General features: G+C 35.0%; 1 protein-coding gene across 1 annotated transcript in view; it reads left to right on the top strand.

Moving 5' to 3' along the window:
• The window catches only part of TM2D1 (TM2 domain containing 1), a 42439-nt gene extending 22285 nt beyond the window's left edge, over positions 1-20154 (top strand). The window contains exons 5-7 of the mRNA XM_069478011.1: positions 4482-4555; positions 17500-17629; positions 19444-20154. Coding sequence (XP_069334112.1) covers positions 4482-4555; positions 17500-17610 — 185 coding nt within the window. The 3' untranslated portion in view covers positions 17611-17629; positions 19444-20154. The remainder of the gene's footprint in view (positions 1-4481; positions 4556-17499; positions 17630-19443) is intronic.
• Positions 20155-22956: the final 2802 nt, after the last annotated feature.

Here is a 22956-nt window from a genome sequence, read left to right as displayed (position 1 = left end):
AAAAATAGAAAGAAATTATCTGGACAACTAAAAATATATAGAAAAAATTAGCCGGGCATGGTGGTGCATGCCTGTCATCCCAGCTACTCGGGAGGCTAAGGCAGTAGGATCGCTTGAGCCTGAGAGCTTGAGGTTGCTGTGAGCTAGGCTGATGCCATGGCACTCTAGCCCGGGTAACAGAGTAAGACACTGTCTCAAAAAAAAAAAAAAAAAATAAGTGAGCTAGATGATAGCGAAGAGTCGGGGGCAGAGAAGGAAGAGAATAGCACAGCACCTGAAATTGTAGAGATGAGATGGATGAGGGAGATATGAGAGCATAGCACAGTAGAAGAGGACTTCAGGTAGTTTGTTTGGCTATACCACAGGAAGAAGGAATTTGTAAGAGATGTGACTAGGTTAGATGATGTTACATTGATGAATGGATTTATGCTGTCTAAATTTCTTGATTTTAATAATTGTAGTAGTAGAAATAGTGATAGCAAAACTAGTAGTTGGATTAGCATTTATCAGATGTATCTCATTATCTCTTTTAATCTTACACCCTTCCTACCTTTTTATTTTTAAATTGAGACAAGTGGGCCGGGCGCAGTGGCTCACGCCTGTTAATCCTAGCACTCTGGGAGGCCGAGGCGGGCGGATCGTTTGAACTCAGGAGTTTGAGACCAGCTTGAGCAACAGCGAGACCTCGTCTCTACTAAAAATAGAAAGAAATGATCTGGACAGCTAAAAATATATAGAAAAAATTAGCCAAGCATAGTGATGCATGCCTGTAGTCCCAGCTACTCGGGAGGCTGAGGGCAGAAGGATTGCTTGAGCCCAGGAGTTTGAGGTTGCTGTGAGCTAGGCTGATGCCACAGCACTCTAGCCCAGGCAACAGAACGAGACTCTGTCTCAAAAAAAAAGAGAGAGAAATAAAATTGAGATAAGTGTCTCGCTCTGTTGCCCGGGCTAGAGTGTGGAACTTGCTGCCACCTTGAACTCTCAAGCTAAAGTAATCCTCCTGCTTCAGCCTCCTGAGCAGCTGAGACCAGAGGCGTGTGCCACCATGCTCCGCTGCTATCTTTTTTCATAAAGCAAATTTTTATATTTGAAAAGATAAAACTAGTTTAAGGTAGCATTATTAGAAACTTCATTAGTAGAGTCATCCTTTGCCTTAAATTTATAGAAATATGTGGACCATAGTTGATATCATAGGTTTTTTCTAGCAGTCAGTTTAATTTTTAAACAGTTTTATTGAGGTATAAGTGACACACATTAAAGTATACATATTTAAAATGTGCAATTTGATAAATGTGACATTTGTATACACCTGTGAAACAAACACCATAATTAAGATAATGACCATATCTGTCACCTCCAAAAGTTTTCTCATGCCCCTTTGTAATTCTTCCCTCTTGGCCCTCCTTTCCCCCCCTTTCCCAAGCAAGCACCTATCTGCTTTCTGTCACTGTAGATTAGCTTGTGAGTTCTTTAAATTTTTAAACATCATCATGGCTCTGTTCTGTAGTTTCTTTAAATATGTTACTCCAGGAGTGAGTAATATTTACCAAAGTTCCAAGCACAGATATCATTCCCTTATCTAATGCTTTATCTTAACAGGAACCTCTGGTGTTCATTTTGTAAAGCACCCTTAAGAAGGAGTTCAGCAGCAGAATATCTAGAATAGATATTCAGAAACTCATCTTCTTACTCTATTATGGGTATTATCACATTACTTTGCCAAAAAATATACTTCTATATCATTATTTTAAATGGCTGCATAGTATTCTGTTCCATTACTCACTGTACCTTTTTTGAGACAATTCCTCCCTACTGAACATTTAGATTATTTCTAGTTTTTTGATATTTATACAACAAATATTTATCATACTCTGTCAGATAATGTTTAGGGCATCAACTGGAATAAGACAGATAGGGCCCTTGCCTTTAGGAATTTACATTCCAGAGGAAGACAGATGAACAATGAACCAATGAGGCTGTTAATAGATTTCAGTGAGCATTATGAAGGAAATAAATGGGAGAGATGTGAATTGGGTTGTGGGAGAGGGAGGACAGCATGCTTTAGACAGGCAGGTTAGGGGTTAGGGAAAACTTCTTTGAAGAAGTAGCCTGAAAGATGAGAAGAGCAGGAAAAATATCCTTGGAAGATGGCACAATAAGGGCGAAGACCCTGAGATGATGAGTTATTCTTCATTCATGGACTAGCAGTTAAAGTCATAATTTTGGGGGGACCATACTTAATAATCTTTTTATAAACAAAGGAAGGGAAACTGTGGTTTTGTAAATTTACACTAAAATATTTTGCGGAAGAGAGAGACATTTCAGAAATATAAAATATACTGAGTGATCCCAGTTGACTTCTTATTAAAAAAAAATATATATATATTAATATATAATGAGTGAATAGATAAAATCTCAGCAGACAAGTTTCTTTGGGCTACTGTAGTAAAATGCAACCAATGAAGGAAATAACTAATGGAGTTATTAAGGTAATGGATAAAATGATAGGAATGTTTGGAAAACAGAAATATGAGATTTATCCATTTATTCAACAAACATTGAGCATCTACTATGTGCCAGGCAATGTAGTCACTATGGACACAGGAATAAACAAAACAGATAAAAGTTTCTACCCTAATGAGTAATGAGTAAGTTTACTAATGAGTAAACAAAGATAAAATGTTAGGTAGGTAATAAGTATTTTGAAGAAAACTAAAAAAAAATCTCTATATTTTAATAGTTATTAAATTATTTCCAACATGTGTTATCCCAGTACTTACAACATTATTCTGCTAGATGTGGGGGAAAAATCATCTAATGTACCTACATATTTCAGTCTTATTTGTGTATTACCAGGTTGTATGTGGGAGTGATTTTATTCACTCTTATGGTTTTTAACTGGCATCTATTTGTAGTTAATGTTTGGAACTACTTTTTCACAAAGAATCTTGTTTTATACCATTTTTGTATTTCAAATGAAATATCTTGTAAGAAACTCAAGTTTAAATTCTTAAGAGAGATTAATCATGCCACCTCCAACCCACTCCCAATCTGCCTCTTATAATCATGTTTTTGAGTTATATCATTGTACATGTCCTAGATTTGATGCTCTGTTGTCATCTATTTTAGTATCGTAGCTCTCAGATTGGGACCAAGGACAAAGATGTATATAGCGGCCAGCAAAGAATTATTCGTTTTGACCATCCAGCTAATAAACAGGAAATGATTAGGGAAAAAAGGTATAGGATAAATTAAAGATAATTGGGGCTGGGCGCTGTGGTTCATACCTGTAATCCTAGCACTTTGGGAAGCTGAGATGGAGGATCACTTGAGCCCAGGAGTTCGAGACCAGCCTGGGCAGTAGCAAGACCCCGTCTCTACAAAAAGTAGAAATATTAGCCAGGCATTGTAGTATGTGCCTATACTCCCAGCTATTTGGGAGGCTGAGGCAGGAAGATCACTTGAGCCTAGGAGTTTGAAGTTGCAGTGAGCTTTGATGATGTCATTGCACTTCAGCCTGGGTGACAGAGGGAGACTCTGTCTCAAAAAATAAATTAATTAATCAAATAAAGATAATTGGGTTACTAATAAAATTTTGCAATTTTACAACATGATCAGTAGTTCTTCCTGATTAGTTTTCTGTGGCATAACAATTTATATATTTGATCTTTCTACTCTAAATGTATAGTAAAATTTGAATTTACATAGTATGTTAAGTCTAAATATAAGGATTTTAGGACTAAAAGATATTCTGTAACTGTGGTGTACTAAAATTTAAAGATTGCTTCCTTAGCCCTTTTCTCTTAAGAGTTTTTGTAATATTATATTGATTTTTTCTTTTTTTAAAATAATTTTTTCTTTTCTTTTCTTTTTTCTTTTTTTTTTTTGGAGATAGGGGCTTGCTCTATCACTTGGGCTGGAGTGTAGTGGCATGATCATAGCTCACTGCAGCCTCAGAGACCTGGGCTCAAGGATCCTGCTGCCTCAGTCTCCCAAGTAGCTGGGACGATAGGCATGTTCTGCCACGCCTGGCTAATTTTTACAATTTTTTGTACAGATGGGGTCTCACTTTCTTACCCAGATTAGTCTCAAGCTCCTAGGCTCAAGCAATCCTCCCACTTTGGCCTCCCAAAGTGTTGGGATTATAGGCATGAGCCACTGCTCCGGCCTATGTTAAGTTTTTCTTTTCATGTCCAGAATAAGCAAATTCATGGAAAAAAAAAAAAAAAAAGTTTTTCTTTTCAGTTAATAATATTTGTTTGTTAAGTTAATTAATAAATTATTTGGGGGCTTTTCTATATAGAGGGTTCCTTTCAACTTATCTCGTATTTTCAGGTGAAAATTGGATTTTTTAAAGTGTTACTTTTATATTCTAGATACAAAGAATTTTTGGTACATATAATGGTTTTTTGGAAAATAGAAAAGTTTGTTAATATTTATAAGACTTTACAGATTCTAAGTGACTTTACCTTCTTTTCTAGGTTTGTTAAAGTTTTGCACTGTAGGGTTTTGTGGAATTGGGAGCCTAATTGATTTCATTCTTATTTCAATGCAGGTAAGTTAGTTTCAATCTAAATTGTAAACTACTTTTACATTCAAAAATGAGTTTCGTGATCTTCTGGCATATTTAAAATTTTAATATATTAGGAAGCAGGTAGGAATGCTTGTTTCTATATTTTTTCAGATGCTGGATCTAAGGGAGCATGGTCATGTTTCCAATTAGCACTTCCCAAACTGTGGTCTACCAGTTAGTAGTTCTATAAGACATAAGAAGTCATTAAAAAGATTCCATCACAGATACAATTTGTAAATGTGAGATCAACTGAGTTAAAGAGGTTGCTTTACTAAATAACTTCTCAGAAGCTTTTTAATAAGTATTGAGTCTATAAGAGAGATTGTGGTTATTTCTCAAACTTACTGTTTCTTTTCCTGATAAAAAAGTTACCTTGTCAATTACCATGAAAGGACATTGATGGGAGTCTGATATACATATGAATATTGTGGATTCAGAAACAAGATCTTTTGCACTGCACAGGCACTCTATAGTAGTATTCTGTTGGGTGCAAATTACAGAAACTGAAATCCATCTAGCGTATGCCAAAAAGAAAAAAGGAATGTATGGGCACTCTGTAGAAAATCTGGGAGTGGGGCTGGCCTCAGGCAAGACAAATCTATATAAACAAATGATATGTTCAGGACTCCCCTGATATTCATGTCTGCTTCTCTCATTCACCTTATTTTCCCCTGCAGCAGTGGGTGTAGGAGCAGGCATAGTTTGTGAAATGCTGTCCTTCAGCATTTAAAAGTGCCACCAGATGTTTTCCATGAAATTGTACTGTACTGGTTGTGATTAACTCATGAGGATTCTTAAATTAGAGAAAGAGATAAATTTTTCACAACAAAATGTTGCCAAACAGCATTTCAACAAGCATTTATGGAGCACCTAATGTCTTTAGCGAGTATGTCAGTGTGCATTTAGACCATCATCTATCTGTTTTGCTCTGCTTTCTCATGTAGTATTTCTACTCTTCAATCCTGTCTCCTTGATGTTATCATTATACTTTAAAAGAAAGTCAGAATGTAGGAGATTTTGATACCATACTGTGAGGAGGAGGCAGCATATGGACCAATAAGATACCAGAATTAAACAAGGAAAATATTTGGTTTTAAAGTTGGAATTTTTCTGTCTTTACTTGTAAACATATGCCTAACCAAATATCCTCCCTTCTCTGACTGTGGGACAGGCAAGCAGGCATGAAGAGGCTAAGGTACTTGTGCACATATGCTTAGAAATGAGTTTCTCACTTTAAATGAGGATCCAAGGAATTGAATGTATTATTGGGATTCTTCAAGTTAAGATATCCAGAATTCAAAGTGTCTTTGAAACCGAACCATTTAGATAATATTTTCATGCTAGATTCTTTCTTTGGTGATAATACTATTGCTTTGTAGCTTTGGTTATATCAAATTGTAGAGCCGATTTGATTCAGCTACTGCTTTCTGGTTCATATATACCTGAACTTTTGACAATAAATAGTTCTTTTCTTAAAGAACTCCTGGGATTGAGACTTTATCACATTAAAAATTGTTGAGGTATAGAATTAGTGTTTGAATTTCAGCAGTAAATTTCCCTGAATAAGTCATTTTAATAGATATGGCCAGTGTAGACTGCTTTCTGATTGGAAGACAAATAAATCAGTTTTCAAACATAGCCAAATAAGATGTATAGCTTTATTCTACATGTCATTTAATATATTTAACATGTGATGTTGACTACGTTAGTTTTAGAGGATTTTTTTTCAGTAAGTTAAATAAGTTTTTTACTATAAATATATAAACTATTTATATTCTAAATATATTTTTTCCAATTTCTCAATAGACCTTTTACATTTTGTTTATCATCTTTTTGTTTATTCTTCTTTCCTTCCCCATTCTCTCCATGGCTGATTATTTTTCTTTTTTTGGCCATTAAATATTCCCCAGTGAATAACAATGTTTTCCTATTGGACTGTGAGCCCATAAATGTATTGGGCATGGATTCAAGATCTATAAAAATGTACTGTACTTTGCTTCACAGTGTATATCAAAAATCTAGGAGTCTAGTTATTTCATCTTTGAAACAAAACAATACAAAGTATAATGCACATATTGCTAAAGTAAGGAAGCTTTACATGTTGCTATATTTACAGAAAATACTTTCATGAGTTTATATATATTTGTTAATAAACCTTGGAAGTTTCTATTTTTCTTAAAAATATACAAATAATATGAATGATAAATGTTATGAAATAATACATAGAAAGCATCAACAAAATCTAAATCATTGATACATGTGTAGCTTACAGTCTCTCAGTGGTATTATGAACACTACTATATATGTAGTTATTTGTAAGGTAGTGCTAAAGATTTGAAAACACTCATACTTTTGTGCCTATATATTTTTACATACATCATGAAGCATTAAGTTTTTATCAGAAAAAGTATGTGAATATGTTGATTATATTTAATCCCCTTTCCTCATTCACACAGCATGGGCTTTTCTTTTTTTTTTAAAAAAACAAAATGCTGGAGGGCTGTTGTATGGGCATTTTTTAGTAAACCAAAAGCACCGATGTGTTCTGTACCAACCAAAAAGAAAAGAAAGTTTCTTATGTTAAGTGAAAACAAGAGAGCCACAAATCAGAAAGATGAGAATGTGTAGAAGGGAAATGGAAATATGTATTGTAATGTAGAAAGTTATTAGAAGGAAATATGCTGGGGCTCTTTCCTTGTTACAGTTAAAAAGAATTCTGTGCAATATTGAAGAAATTGCTTTCATTTTCATTCTTATCAGTGTTATGAAATGGATTTTCTTAAAGGACTAATAACTTTATAAACAACAGAGATTCATAAAAGCAGTATAATCTCCAGAACATACATGAATTTTATAAATAAATTTATCAGATTTATAAAATGTATCTCATTAGTTTGGTATTTAATAGCTCATTCACTTTAATGGTGAATTATATACTGCTGAGTATTAGTGGTTTTTTGTTTTTCTTTTTTCTTAGGCACTGTCTTACTCTGTTGCTAGGGCTAGAGTATAGTGGCATCATCAGCTCACTGCAACCCCAACCTCCTGGGCTCAAGTGATCCTCCTGCCTCAGCCTCCCAAGTAGCTGGGACTACAGACACATGCCACCATGCCCAGCTAATTTTTTTGTAGAGACGGAGTCTCGCTATGTTGCTGGGGCTGGTCTTGAACTCCTGGGCTCAAGTGATCGTCCCACCTTAGGCTCCCAAAATGCTAAGATTACAGGCATGAGCCACCATGCCCAGCATTAGCTTTTAACTTTTAAACACCAGGTTTGACTTTTCACAAATTTCTTGAGGAAAAAATACTTTTATTAATCTCCTATAGCACCAGTAGTGTGTTAAACATAGAGTGTGTCCTCAGAAATTTTTGCTGATTTGAACTGAATGCACCTTATGAGAATTGTGGTTTGTGCCAACTACAAGCAAGATGAGAAGATAAAAATGGCAATTTAAAAGTAATTGTTTTCCTTTAGTATATGTTTTAGTCTATTTGGACTACCATAACAAAATACCTTAGACGGGGTAATTTATAAACAACAAATGTATTTCTCACAGTTCTGGAGCCTGGGAGGTCCAAGATAAGGACACTAGCAGATTCAGTGTCTGGTTAGGGTTCTCTGCTTCATCAGTATTGCCTTCTATGTGTCCTCACATGGTGTAAGGGAGAGATAAGCCCCCTCAAGCCTTTTTTATAAGTGCATTAATCCCATTCATGAGAGTGCAGCCCTCATGACTTAATCACTTTCTAAAATTCCCACCTCTTAATACCAGCACATTTGGGATTAGATTTCAATGTATGAATTTTGGAGGGACACAAACATTCAGACCATAGCAGGGCTTTAGATAATTCTAAATTTCACAGGGTCATTTGAGAGATAATGAATAAAAATGAAAGGTGATGTGAAGAATTATATATATTAGGTTTTATGCCATCATAGGAAATGGGTTTAGTGAACACCAATGTAGGTATAATAACTTGGAATCCTTGCCCTAAAGGAACCTATAATCTATTCTAAGAGTGGTTAGATAATAGATTCAACTTATTATCAGAAATAAGTTTATTTCTGATAATAAATTTCCTTGGGAACTGTAGGTTTAAAAAAAGAGTCTTGATTTTATCTTATTTAAATTCTTTGAATTTTACAAACATTTTTAAAAGCCTAAGATTGATTGGGGCTCAGTGGCCCATGGTTGTAATCCTGGCACTTTGGGAGGCTGAGGTAGAGGATCGCTTGAACCCAGGAGTTTGAGGTTATGGTGAGCTCTGATTGTGCCACTACACTCTGGCCTGGGCAACAGAACTAGATGCTATATCTTTAAAAAAAAAAAAAGAAAAGAAAAAAGCCTAAGATTTTCAGTTTAGAGCATAAATAAAGCCAAAACTATAATATGTTCACTTTTGTGTAAGCCAGTTTGGTCAAAGACATAGCCTATGCTCTTTTGATCAAAGGAAGGACTAAACATGTAATCATCCTAAGTCTATTACCAGTGCTGGAAAAGTACTTGACAGTTTGCTAGATATAGGACAGCAAAATATAAAAACAGAAGACAAAATTGGGATTACGTCAAGCTAAAAAGCTTCTGCACAGCAAAGGAAATAACAAAGTGAAGTGACAACCCATAAAATGGGAGCAAATATTTGCAAACTATCCATCTGACACAGGATTAATAAACAGAATATTTTAGGAGCTCAAACAACTCAATTGCAAAAATATCGAAATAATCTGATTTAAAAATGGGCAAAAGATCTGAATAGACATTTCTCAAAAGAAGACATAAAAATGGCCAACAAGTATCATGAAAAAAATGCCCAATATCACTAATCATCAGAGAAATGCACATCAAAACCACAGTGAGATATCATCTCACCCCAGTTAAAATGATTTGTATCAAAAAGACAGAAAATGACAGATGCTGGTGAGGATATGGAGAAAGGGAGACCCTTTTACACTATTGATGAGAATGTAAATCAGTATAGCCACAATGGAGAGCAGTATGGAGGTCTCAAAAAACTAAAAATAGAACCACCATATGATCCAGCAATTCCACTACTGGGTATATATCCAAAAGAAAGGAAATCAATATATCAAAGATATATCTGCACTCCTATATTTATTGCAACACTATTCACAATAGCCAAAATACGTATGCACCCTAAGTACCCATCAACAAACAAATATATATATATATATATATATATATATGTTTGTTTAATTGGATTATAAGAGTAGTAAATCTTCATTAAAGAACAAATACATAATTGTGTGCATGTCAATTATTTGTTTGTTTGTTTTGGAGATAGGGTCTTACCCTGTTGCCCAGGCTAGAGTACAGTGGTATCATTATAGCTCACTGCAACCTCAAACTCCTGGGCTCAAGTGATCCTCCTGCCTTGGCCTCCCAAAGTACTGGGATTACAGGTGTGAGCTACCACACTGGGCCCTGATGGGAATTTTGAAAACACAGGGTATCTTAAACTGGTTCTGAGACTAATCCTAAAACTGTTTTCCTCAGGATATGTAATGGTGAATCTTACTCATTTCTTGAAAAATAATGTTTATATTGGTTATTTAGGATTAATACTAACAAATCTTTAAATCAAATGAAGTCAGGGCTTCTGAATGCATAAATTCTGGCACTGTGTAGGAATGTTGATGCTTAATTAAAATGTGACTAATTGGATGGTTTTAATGGCTTCATCTTTAACCGCACACAGAAGCTAGCAATGGACACAAAAATGTAATCTGACTTTTAAGAAAATGTATGTTTATTTATTTGGGGGAATTGGGATGGACAAAGGTTGCATCATTATCCTGTAATTACAGACAGCTGAGTCATCTTTTGTTACCAGATTAGTTGATCTTCAGGAGGTGACTTGATCTTGCCAATGTTAATATTCACATTGTTTGTATGGAGAAACTCAGAAATGTTTTAGGTAGAAAAGGGTGCATTGATAGAGTTGTATAAAGTATTCTTATTTTTTCTTTTGCTTCTTAATTCATTTATTACATTTGAAATTTATAAAATATTTGAGTTACCTAAGAAGCATGACTTCAGTGATACTACAGAGCCATTAAAAGAGGGGTCATATCTGTTGCTAAAGTTTAGATTATAAAGTACTCACTGGTAACCACATTTTTCCCCTTTAGTTTTCTTCCAGTTGAATGTTATCTAAATATGTACAAACAAAAATGCATTTTACACTAACAAAATCAAAAGTTTATAAATTGCAAACATTAATACTACAACGTTAATTAATAAAGTTCAAATAAGGTAAGCTCTTTCTTTGTGGTAAGTTATATGTAACATAAAAGTTGCCACTTTAAACTTAAGTGTACAGTTCAGTGGCATTAATTACATTCAGAATGTTGTACAACCAACACCACTGTCTACTTCCAAATCTTATCACCTCAAAAAGAAACTCTGTGCCTATTAAGCAATAACTCCTTGTTCTCCTACCCCTACTTCATGTAACCTTTAATCTACTTTTTGTCTTTATGAATTTGCCTATTCTAGATGTTTCATATAAATGGAATCATATATTTGTCCTTTTGTGTCTGGCTTATTTTATTTTGTGTTTTCAAGCTTCAGTGATATGTAACATGTATCAGAACTTCATTCCTTTTATGGCTGGATAATATTCCATTGTATGTATATTAACATATCACATTTTGTTTATCTAGTCATCTGTTGAAGGACACAGTTAATAGATATTAGTTTAAGTCTCTGTTCAACTCTATATTATATACTTAGAGGAAGATAAACTTTTATTTAAAGCTTAATGAAAACAATATCTTTGTGACCTTGGATGGATTAAGCCTTCTTAAACAAGCTCCCAAAAGCATAAACCAAAAGCATAAAGGAGAGGGGAAAAAACAATGAATTTGACTACCTTAAAATTAAGAAATTTGGTTTTAAAAAGGATACCATAGACCAGTTTAACAGTTAACAGACTGAGTAAAAGGACACTGGCAATAGGAATTGATATCTAGAATATACAAGTAATTTCTGCACGTCTATGACAAAATGGTAGAGAGCCTAATAGTTAAATCAGCAAAGTAAGCTATTAAATAATAGATGATTCACAGGGCAGGTCACCCAAATAACTAATAAGTAAATATAGAGATACTCCTAGGCATATAACTCCCAAATACTCAGACTCCTATACAAAAGGGGACATGTAAAAAGATGTGTACTGTAGCAGAAGTTGGAATCAATCTAGTTGTGTCTACCAATAGGGGAATGGGTGCATCCTCTATAATACTAGACGGTAATTATAAGCACTTACCTAAATGTACATGTAGCTACATGGAAATGTCTTAAAATCATAGTGTACTATGAAAATAGTTTAAAACTCAATAAGATTTGCAACACAATACTATTCAGTATTACTAAATTCAGTAACTAAAGTAAAAATAAATTAAAAGTACATTCAGTAATACTAAATTAAAAATGTGTATTTATTCAACGAACATCACATTTTTTTAAGAATAAATGTGTATCCAAGTCATATACCAAATTAAGTAAATGTCCATTGTTTGTGTGGGTGCCTATGAGTCGGTAGGGGAAGGGTTATTGAGAATTAGAGTGAAGATCAAAGATGAACATAAAAACAACAGGAAATTTGGTGACCACTTCTTAACATTCTTGACTTTAATATGTATTTTTATTTATTTATTTTTTGTTTTTGTTTTTACCCCTAAAGAAAAAGGTTTGATTTAATGTACTTTTAAAATTTTCTAATTTACTCTTCTTGCTGTAGACTTTACAGCTATAGAAAAGCCTATCCCTTTAAGTACACAATTTGTGATTTTTGGCATTTTAACCTACAAACACAATTTCATGGTGAAAACAATCAAAAATGTCATGAAAGAAGAAATTTTCATTTAATCCCTCCCAACTGCCACCAGCCATCTCCATAGAAGAAGGATATGGCAGACCAAAAGATATCCACATCAAATTCCTGGAACCTGTGAATGTTACCTTATTTGGAAAAGGGAGTTTTGCAGATGTGATTCAGTTAAGGATCTTGAGATAAGGGGATCATCCTGTATCATCTGGGTGGGCCCTAAATCCAATGACAAGTGTCCTTGGAATGAAAAGAGCCACAAGCCAATGAACACCAAACAATGTTGATTGCCACTGGAAGCTTAAGGAGACATGAAACAAGATTCTCCCCTAGAGTCTCTGTAGGACATGAGGCTGTGCTGATTTCAGACTTATGGTCTCCAGAACTATACATTTCTATTGTTTTAATCCACCAAATTTGTGGCAATTTGTTACAGCAGCTTTGGGAAACTACTACAGAGGGTTATGTATGAAGTTGTTTTCTCAAGATTTTAGGGCTTCTTACATAACAGACATTGATACCTATTGTGCAAAATTGCTTAAGTGTGTAAGTGGTCTTTCTTCTCTCTCTTGAGTTCAAAAATTTTCCCCTGCTTATTGAATGGAAAATACTTCATACTACACAATTTGGCTTTGGGAGAATATTTTTTAGCAGAGAAATAAACTCATAATTTTAGATTTCATGTGCTCTGTTGTCAGTGAACAAATGGACATGGGCATATTCACTGAGTAAAAAATCTCCTAGTATGGGATATTTTAAAAGATTTATTATAATTTTATAATTGCAGTATAATAATATATTCATAATGAAGGATTTTAGAATTGGCACATTTATTATATATGTATATACGAGATGCTTAAACATGGGTTTATTTTTTAATTTTGGTTAGGGAATATGGATCTGAATAGTTGAAACCTTTATAGTTGATAGTTTTTGTTTTTTTTTTATTGAGACAGAGTCTCGCTCTGTTGCCCAGGCTAGAGTGCGGTGGCGTCAGCCTAGCTCACAGCAACCTCAAACTCCTGGGCTCAAGCAATCCTTCTGCCTCAGCTTCCCGAGTAGCTGGGACTACAGGCATGTGCCACCATGCCCAGCTAATTTTTTTCTATATATTTTTAGCTGTCCAGATAATTTCTTTCTATTTTTAGTAGAGACAGGATCTCGCTCTTGCTCAGGCTGGTCTCGAACTCTTGACCTCAAGCAATCCTCCCGCCTCAGCCTCCCAGAGTGCTAGGATTACAGGCGTGAGCCACCACACCCGGCCAGTTGATAGTTTTGAACAATTTTCTTAGGATAGTTTATAGAAAAGTGTTAATATGTTGATATGATACTTTATAGAGGCTTAAGCGGAGGTGTTTGCATTTTAATATAGTAATAGAAGACATTAGAACTTAAAAAACTGCCTTACAGCTTATTCTATTTCTTATTACAGTAGATAAGAAAAACTGAAGGCCAGGCATGGTGGCGCATGCCTGTAGTCCCAGCTACTCGGGAGGCTGAGGCAGAAGGATTGCTTGAGCCCAGGAGTTTGAGGTTGCTGTGAGCTAGGCTGACGCCACCGCACTCTAGCCTGGGCAACAGAGTGAGACTCTGTCTCAATAAAAAAAACAACAGAGATCCAAAGACGATTAAATTATTTGATCCTTTTCTTTCAAGTTTTCCTTTCAGTCTAGTTCTTTACCATACTGACTTAATTTGGTTGTCTTTGAGGCAGTTCTTCAAGTTGTTTTAGCAGAGAAAAGCAGTTAGTGTTGTGTTTTGGTGACCTGACAAGTGGTGTGTAGGAGGCATTGAAGACAAGTGCATAATTAGAGTTTAGCTACATGTAACACTTTTTATATTATATAGCAATATGGATATAGGGTAGTTCTAAGATTTATTAGCTAAAGGACGTAATGAAGGATCCCAATCCATTCAATCTTCCCTCTTTCCCTCTTTCCTTTCTTCTTAGCTTCTTTCACTCTGCCATCTTCAGATCCTTTGGTTAGCATCACTTCCTTATACAGTCATTTTCAGGGGCAGAAAAAGACCTGTTTGCTTTCGTGTATATCTTCTTTGGAGTAAGTAAGTCCATGAATGAACATGTCTGATAGGTGATTGCCCAGAATTTCTTTACATGCCCAGGCTGAATGAACGAATCAGTGGAAAGAGAAGTGGAATTCCCATGTCAGAATTGATTGTCAAGGAACCAGAATTAATAGTCTGAGGGGAAAGAAATGCTGCAATAAGATTGCTAAGTTTGATACAAAATTGGATCATGTATAACCAGACAATAAAACTACAATCTTTGAGGGCTATATTCTCTACAGGCTGGGGAGCAGGGGAACCAACACATTTTATTTTTCTACAAGTTAACTGCTAATTTGACAAGATTGGAAAATGTCCAGGCCCTAATCAGTTTTGTTTTTTTTTCTTCCTTCCCTCCACCCCTCCCTGCTCCTAATCAGTTTTTAAATAGTTACATTTCCTGAGACAGTCAAATGAGCTTCAGATAGGGCTCATTTCAATATCATACATATCAATATGTATGATATTAAAAGGTCACTTAATTATATATTTATCTTATTTCTAACTTTTGGATACTTTTTCTCAACAAGAATAAATAAAATTGTTAGGAGAGATGGCATAGGATAAAAAAGATAATAGGCTGAGTTCTAGTCTATTATATACATATTCCAAATTAGGGGATTTTTTTGCCATATTTGGCCTGTTTCTGCTGGCTAGACTTTACCTTTTTTTTTGTTTCCCTCATACAGTCTCAAAATATGTTGTAATTTCTAGTTACCCATTCTTTTCTTCCTTGGCTTAATGCTCATAGTAGTTTCCTCTATGACCTTGGCCACTAAAAAGATTTTAATTTTTACTTAAATTTATAAGTAACATTTATAAATGTCGAGCCAAATCAATTTAATCTTTAGAAAGTAAGTCAACGTGCATAACAGCACCTGGCATGATATCTGGCGCATAAGTTCTTTGTAAGTATTATTTGAATATTAACATGTGTAGTTCAGTTCACTAAAATAAGCTTCCAGTTGGGAGAGATGGTATCTTATTTACTGTTTTGTGTATAATGCCAAGCACAGTGCCTGAAATATTGTAGGAATTAAGTATTTGTTAAATAGATTTTAAGACCAAATTCATTTTAAAAATGAAGAATGCTTTATGGCAGTGTCCTTCAATTAAAAAAAAAAAGTCCATACCCTTCACATATTTTTAAATTGACATTTAAGTTCTCCATCATAAGTTTAAATAGTTGCAAAGGATGCAGTTTCTAGTTTGCAAATATTGACATATTTAAATAAAACTGTTACATCAGTTTTGAAATGTATCCAACAGAATATAAATACCATAGGATTTTAAATATCATCCACTTAAAAAAGACATAAATGAACTCTTCACTAACCATTATAATTTTTATATTGCTTTTTCTCCTTGAGTCTTTATTTCTCTTCTCCCACAGAGTTTTATCCTAATATAATATATCTTAATACTTGAAAACCTCCTACTCATCATCTTAATCATTAAAATTAAAATATTTTAAAATTTTCTTTGATTTCTAGATTGAGTCGTCATTACAATTATTAATGATACACAATTAATCAAAACAACATAAGCGGGTTGCAAATTCAGCAAATTATTTTTAGGCAAAAATATAAAATGTTTTTTTTTTTTTTTTTGAGACAGAGTCTCACTCTGTTGCCCGGGCTAGAGTGAGTGCCGTGGCGTCAGTCTAGCTCACAGCAACCTCAAACTCCTGGGCTTAAGCGATCCTACTGCCTCAGCCTCCCGAGTAGCTGGGACTACAGGCATGCGCCACCATGCCCGGCTAATTTTTTGTATATATATATTTTAGTTGTCCATATAATTTCTTTCTATTTTTAGTAGAGATGGGGTCTCACTCTTGCTCAGGCTGGTCTCGAACTCCTGAGCTCAAATGATCCGCCCACCTCGGCCTCCCAGAGTGCTAGGATTACAGGCGTGAGCCACCACGCCCGGCCCAAAAATATAAAATGTTATTGGGAATGCATCTTTGGAACAGATACGGCAGAATGTATTTTTAGACCTTTGATTAAAAATTTCCCTAAGTTCAATACTTTGAATTATCTCTTTGTTTGGCACTTGAGAGCTTTTTATACCTGAGGGTGATGTGCCATCATAAGACTCAGGGTACCCTTCGATGGTAGGTATGCTTTACTGTTAGTAAGTTGGAGGAAGGACCACAGTGAAAGGGGAAGTGGGGAGGGAAACTAGTATGATGCTTCCACTAAGCATGGTATCAGGCAGATTCGTTTTACAAAGAATCAAGGATCTCAAAATTAATTCCCATAAAACTCTATGGGCCCACCCACACCTTGGCCAATCTTTTTCTACCCTTAAGGCTACAGTTTGAAGATTGCTACCTTAGATAATAATTGGTAGAGATTATGTTAACTGGATTGTCACAAATATTAAATGGACAAGATGATCGTAGTGAACATGTGTTGTTTTTCTATCTATCTCTTCCTTTTCCATTCCAGGTGGTTATGGCAGGACTGTCAATCACAATACCTCATCTCCCACAGGGAGCCTGGCCTGGCCAATTATATTAATCCTGTTCCCTTGGATACAATAATTTGTCCAGCAGTAGGCATAAAAACCAAGCAGATCAATGAAAGTCTTTCCCTAAAATTGGTATATTAAACACTGAGGAAAAAAATTTTTCTTTCTTTCTACTGGGAGCTGCTGAGCTGGGAATACATGACTCTAGAGCTATTGGCAAGTGGTTGAGAATTCCTGTCTGCAGAATGAAGAAAAGCAGAGCTAAGCAAAGAGGCAGGGAGGCCAAACCAAGAGCCTCAGGGAGCAACTGAATTCATCCTTGAGGCCTTGTTTCCCTGCAGCTTTGCTTTTGATCCTGTGAGCTACCCCGGTATCCTTCTTAACTACATGAGCCACTAAATTACTCTTTTAAGTTTGTTTGAGTTGGATTTTTGTTGCTACTGAAATGATTTTAGTAACAGTTGAGAAATGTAAATTCAAAGTGTTGTGAAATATCTTTTGTAAAATGAGTAATTTTGAAAATTTGTCTCTCCTAGATTGTTGGACCTTCAGATGGAAGTAGTTACATTATAGATTATTATGGAACCAGACTTACAAGACTGAGTATTACTAATGAAACATTTAGAAAAACACAGTTATATCCATAAATATTTTCACAAAGAAACAGTAAGTGATATGTATATCTAATCTTATTATAGTAGCCTATTATTTATATAAAATTATGAGAATTTTAGAACCAGAGGAAATTTTAAGAGATCATCTGGTGTCATAAATCTCTTACTTTTCTTATGCGGAAACTCAGGTGTACATATGCCTGAAACATCCCTAATCCTTTGAAAAGCATTTTTATGTATGTGCATTGCTCCTGCTGTTCCCAATTCAGACTCTCTGCAGTGAATATGGTTAAAGGACAAAGTTCACAAGAGGAAAGTAACATCAAAGCAAAAAGATATTCATTATATGATGATTATGATCAAAGTATGTGCTATAAATAATTCAATATAGCAGACGTTTTCTGCTGCCCATTTCTCCAAGGGTCAATATAATCTCTAACCTCTTTTCTCTTTCTCCTTCCCTAAACCTGAAAGTTGATAGAGTCTAAACCTGAGCTACCTATAAGCACTTATTCTAACCTAAAGTTTGGCCTTGCCCCTGAGAATTATTAATTGACATTAGCTTTAAATCAGTGATACACCTGCAGAAGTCAGAGATACTATCAGTCTTCCTGGTTCAACTCTCTGGTTCTCTAGGATTCTGCTACTATTTTATTTCAACCACCATTTATTCTATTCTAATAATCTTCCAGTAATGCAAGATTTTTCTCAGAAAGGATTTTGGTAGAATATCAGGAAAACCATTTCCTGGTATAATCATTCTCTGTGATGGAGAAGTCTCATATATAGTAACATGTAGGGTGAAGGGTAGTTTTTGGATAATGGTTCACTTTGAACTATATAGCAGTTTTCACAGAGCTGGACAGGTGGAGAGAAAGACAGGGTAGGTGTCTTGGCCACCTTTGTATTACTAGGATTTTCAGTCAACTCTGTATCAGAGACTGCTTCTAGAGGTCAGGAAGAGAAAAGACATTTGTTTTTTATGTTGTCTTGTATAGATAGGATGAAAAGTACAATTTTGGGCCCCTTAGGTAGTTTTTTTTTTTTTTTTTTTAACATTGCAACCTGAGGCTTTATAGGTAGATTTTTTTTTTCTTTTCTCACAGTAAAATTATGGGATATGCCTAATAGTTATTGTCATGAGATTGAACAGTGACAGACCCTGTAAGATTTGAGGAACTTATTCAGCTGGAAAAGTTTTTCTAGTCTTTTCTTTTGAACTGTAAGAGTCATTGAGTTTTAAAGTTGGAATGAAGCTTAGAGATCCATCTGCCTCTTCTTACCAGGGAACATATTGAGACGTAAGGAAGTTGAGACTAAGCACACAACTAATTAGTGCAGAACTGGAACTAGAATCTAGGTCTTCTATACATTCTGTAACACAGTTGTCTCTACCTCCCACCCTACGCCATCTTCTGTCAACTGTATCATTGCATATTAGGCATCTTCATTTTGGAAATTGTTTCTCCTACTTTATGAGAAGCGTTGTGTGGTTTTACATAATCTTATACTGTAAATTGTGTCTCTTTCAAAAGTATATAGATTGTTTTTAAACTATAATGTGTAAAAATTAAGCAGATGTAATTTAAAAAGTGATTTTATCCTCTAGCCTATTAGCTTCTAGCCTATTATAGAAATATTTAATTGGGATTCCAGACTCAGATTTGAAACTTAAAACTTAAAGGCCCATTGAGAGGGCAGATAGTTGTATGGTCATTCGTAAGATCTCTCTGTAGAATATAGAAGTGCTCCAAGAGTAAGAAAAAATGTCTTGACTAAAATGAAGTATTACAATGTACCTCTGCAATAATCTCATTGGACTCTTTTAGAAATGTTGTTTTAACGTTTTTCTTTTCTCTGTTTTAGGATTTGAACCTCCTTGATTTTAATAGAGATCTCCCAGTATGTGGATTTCCAGATTTTCCTTTTTCCTTCTTCACATACCACTTCATGAGTTCTAAATAATTTTGTTGTGGTGGTTATTTTTTGTTTTGTTGATTTCATTAAAAGTATATAATTCTGAGATTTATTTAATAGGACTTTCGTTGAGAGCTGTAAAATAGTCTTTCTCAGGCTGCTGTCTCTGTGAGATACATAGCTTTTACTCTGATATTCTTTAATGTCTTTTACAAAGGCAGGTTGCCACTTGTCATTTTTGCTTCTGAAAAATAAAAGTATAACTTATTCACATTTTTAGTGCTTTGTTATTGAGAAAATCCTCTTAAATGTTGAATATAGCTGTCTTCTGCATTTTGATCCTTCAAAGCAGTTAATCCGTGGTATGAACAAATACCATTTATATTGCCTGGGGCTTCAGTCTTGTGTATGACAACCCACCTGTTTTTCTGCAACTTTCAGATCTGTCTTTGCCTTGGTATCCAGGGAGCTAAAGATCATCAGGGAGTCTCGGAAACCTTGAGGCAACACGGATACTTCTGGCACTGATTCAGGCCTCTGAAGTGTGAACTTTTTCCTTTTTTGCTTTGGGAGTGCTGCACTAGCTTTTGGAATACCAGATGCTGACTCATCTAGCTCACTGCGGTTATATTTGAAGCTGGATGGACAAGATGGGAACACCAAACAGATGATTAATGTTTTCCACCTGCGAGCATCACCGGGCAGATGCTGGCACAGGTGCCTTAAGTGATGCACCAGTGTTTGAAGGAAGCAGCACCTGTACATGAGCACCGGTTTTTCCTACCTTGCTGAAGAGGTTTTAAGGAGATGGAAATACATGAAATGTTATGTCCCCATAATACTGTCCCACTCTTTCTTTGGTAGCAGGCATACCAACTTCAGAATTACTGGGATCTGGGCTTCTCAACAGTAAAAACCACAATTTTTTTATCACACATTGTCCTCAAAGGTATACAAAATGAAGTGTTAAAATGTACATCTGCAGTAACCTCATTGGACTCTTATATTGTGTACAATTAGCTTCATAATGCGTAAGTCATTCAGTAATAGCTTCTCCAGTTGGTGGAAGATTATTAAATGATAATATATGAAGTGAATTTGAGTTGACTTCTAATATATACCAGGAACATCTCTTTGATTTGTTCGTTAATTAAATGTTGAGGATCTACCAAGTGAGAGACACTGTTCTAGATGGGAGACAGTGAACAAGACATAAAAATCCCTGCCCTTTAGGAGGTTGTATTCTCTAGGGATCTACTTTTTTGCAATGATAATATTTTTGGTTGCAGTTAAGCTGATTGGTAGATGCCTGTTTTCTAGTATTCCCCCTGTTCCTTAGGTTGCAGGCAGTGCTTTGAAGTTTTCTTCAGTATCATGTAAGCCCAGATTTTAAAAGTTATGTTTCCATAGTCACATAAGTTTAATTATATAAGAAATACCTGCAGTCAAATCTTGACGAGTAATCTTGATTCTTGCATAATTGTTACAGTCATTAGCATGGCCAGGTGGGAAGTCTGTTTCAAAGCAGGTGCTTCTCAAAAGTTTTTATTCAAATGAGCTATACTCTGAAAGGGTTGTTGGTAAATTCTAGAAATAAAGTCCCTTCACAATACATTACTAAACCTTTAAACTTTCTTTTCACTATAGTTTCTTAAATTTACATGACAAAAACACTTCTAGTTTGCCTAATTCTCTGTTGCTTGATATATGAAATTCTTTAATAGTTTTTTTAATAATAAAAAAATTCCTTTTTTTGTTGGGTTTTTTTTTTTTTTTTTTTTAGACAGAGTCTCACTCTGTCACCCTGGGTAAGTGTACAGTGGTGTGGTGTGATAGCTCACTGCAACCTCAAACTTTTGGGCTCAAATGATCCTCCCACCTTAGCCTCCTGAGTAGCTGGGACTACAGGCACACTATGACGCCCGGCTAATTTTTCTGTTTTTAGTAAAGACAGGGTCTCACTCTTGCTCAGGCTGGTCTTGAACTCCTGACCTCAAGCAATCCTCCCCCCTCGGCCTTCCAGAGTGCGAGGATTACAGGTGTGAACCACCGTGCCCGCCTTTATTTATTTTTTTTATAAACCCATGTGAATGTATTTGAATTCTATTTAAGTTTGCTAGTTTTTTTTTTTTTTCTTTCATGGAGCACTATTTCATTATGGCTATTTGTTAGCAGTGTGTATGAGTACAAATTATATGTTAAGGCCTCTCTATCAGATGTTTTATATGATAACCCTACTTTTTAGAGGCGTGGCCAAATTGTGAGATGGATTAGCTCAGTAATTCCTTGAGTCACCGTAAAACTTTTTGAGCAGAATGGAGTGGATTCTTTTCATCCTACAGAAACGTTTAGTGATCTGGAGCAGTCATTTACAAATGATACTACTTTAGCCTGAAAAGATTAATAAAATTTCCAGAAGTACCTCTTTACCCAGAAGGATTTCTTACCATGCTATATTAAACTAAAAGATCTCTTTAAGACTTCAAAGATTCTGTCACGTCCATGGTCAGCATTTGTTCACGAAACTGCTAAGCATATAAAAGGAATAATGGTTTTGAGGTATGTTTTGTTTTACAAAACAAAAAATTTTTGTAATGCAAAAGGCTAAGTTAAGTATTATAATACTAGATATAAGTATTACATCTAAGTAATAGTATTTAGATAGCTAGGAAGATAAATAGATCTAAAGAAACTTGGCAAGGGAGAAAATTAGTTTATAAAAATTACAAATATGAAACACCTTAAATGTAGGTATTCCCCAGTGTTCTGGGTTTTTTTCCTTTTCCCTTCTCTCGTTAAGTCAGCATCCATTGTGCTCTTTTCTATTTACAAAATTAACATAAGCCTAATGCAGAAATTTGGGGAAAGCACCAGAAAGTGCAAAGAAAATCATCTCATTCCAACAACCCGAAGATAACAATGTTAATGTTTTTATGTATGTCCTTTCAGTAGTTTTTTCATGAATATATGTGCATTTTTCTTCACAAAAATGATATATTATCTATACTATTTTGTAATCTGTTTCTTCACATTGTAAAGATATTTCAATAAACTTTTATAAAATTATTTTTAATGGCTACAGAGTATTCCATGTTTGTGTCATAATTTATGCAATTCTTTACTGTTTGGTATTTGTTTTTCCAATGAATGAGGAACATTTCTGATTTTTTTACTGGAGAATTATCATTCTTTTTTTTTTTTTTTTTGAGACAGAGTCTCACTTTGTTGCCCAGGCTAGAGTGAGTGCCGTGGCGTCAGCCTAGCTCACAGCAACCTCAAACTCCCGAGCTCAAGGGATCCTCCTGTCTCAGCCTCCCGAGTAGTTGGGACTACAGGCATGCACCACCATGCCCGGCTAATTTTTTCTATATATATTTTTAGCTGTCCATATAATTTCTTTCTATTTTTAGTAGCGATGGGGTCTCGCTCTTGCTCAGGCTGGTCTCGAACTCCTGAGCTCAA

The sequence above is a fragment of the Eulemur rufifrons genome, chromosome 8 (assembly GCF_041146395.1).
Source record: "Eulemur rufifrons isolate Redbay chromosome 8, OSU_ERuf_1, whole genome shotgun sequence".
Lineage (NCBI taxonomy): Eukaryota > Metazoa > Chordata > Mammalia > Primates > Lemuridae > Eulemur > Eulemur rufifrons.
The sequence above is the reverse complement of the archived record's forward strand: the minus strand, read 5'-3'. Positions and strand labels throughout refer to the sequence as shown.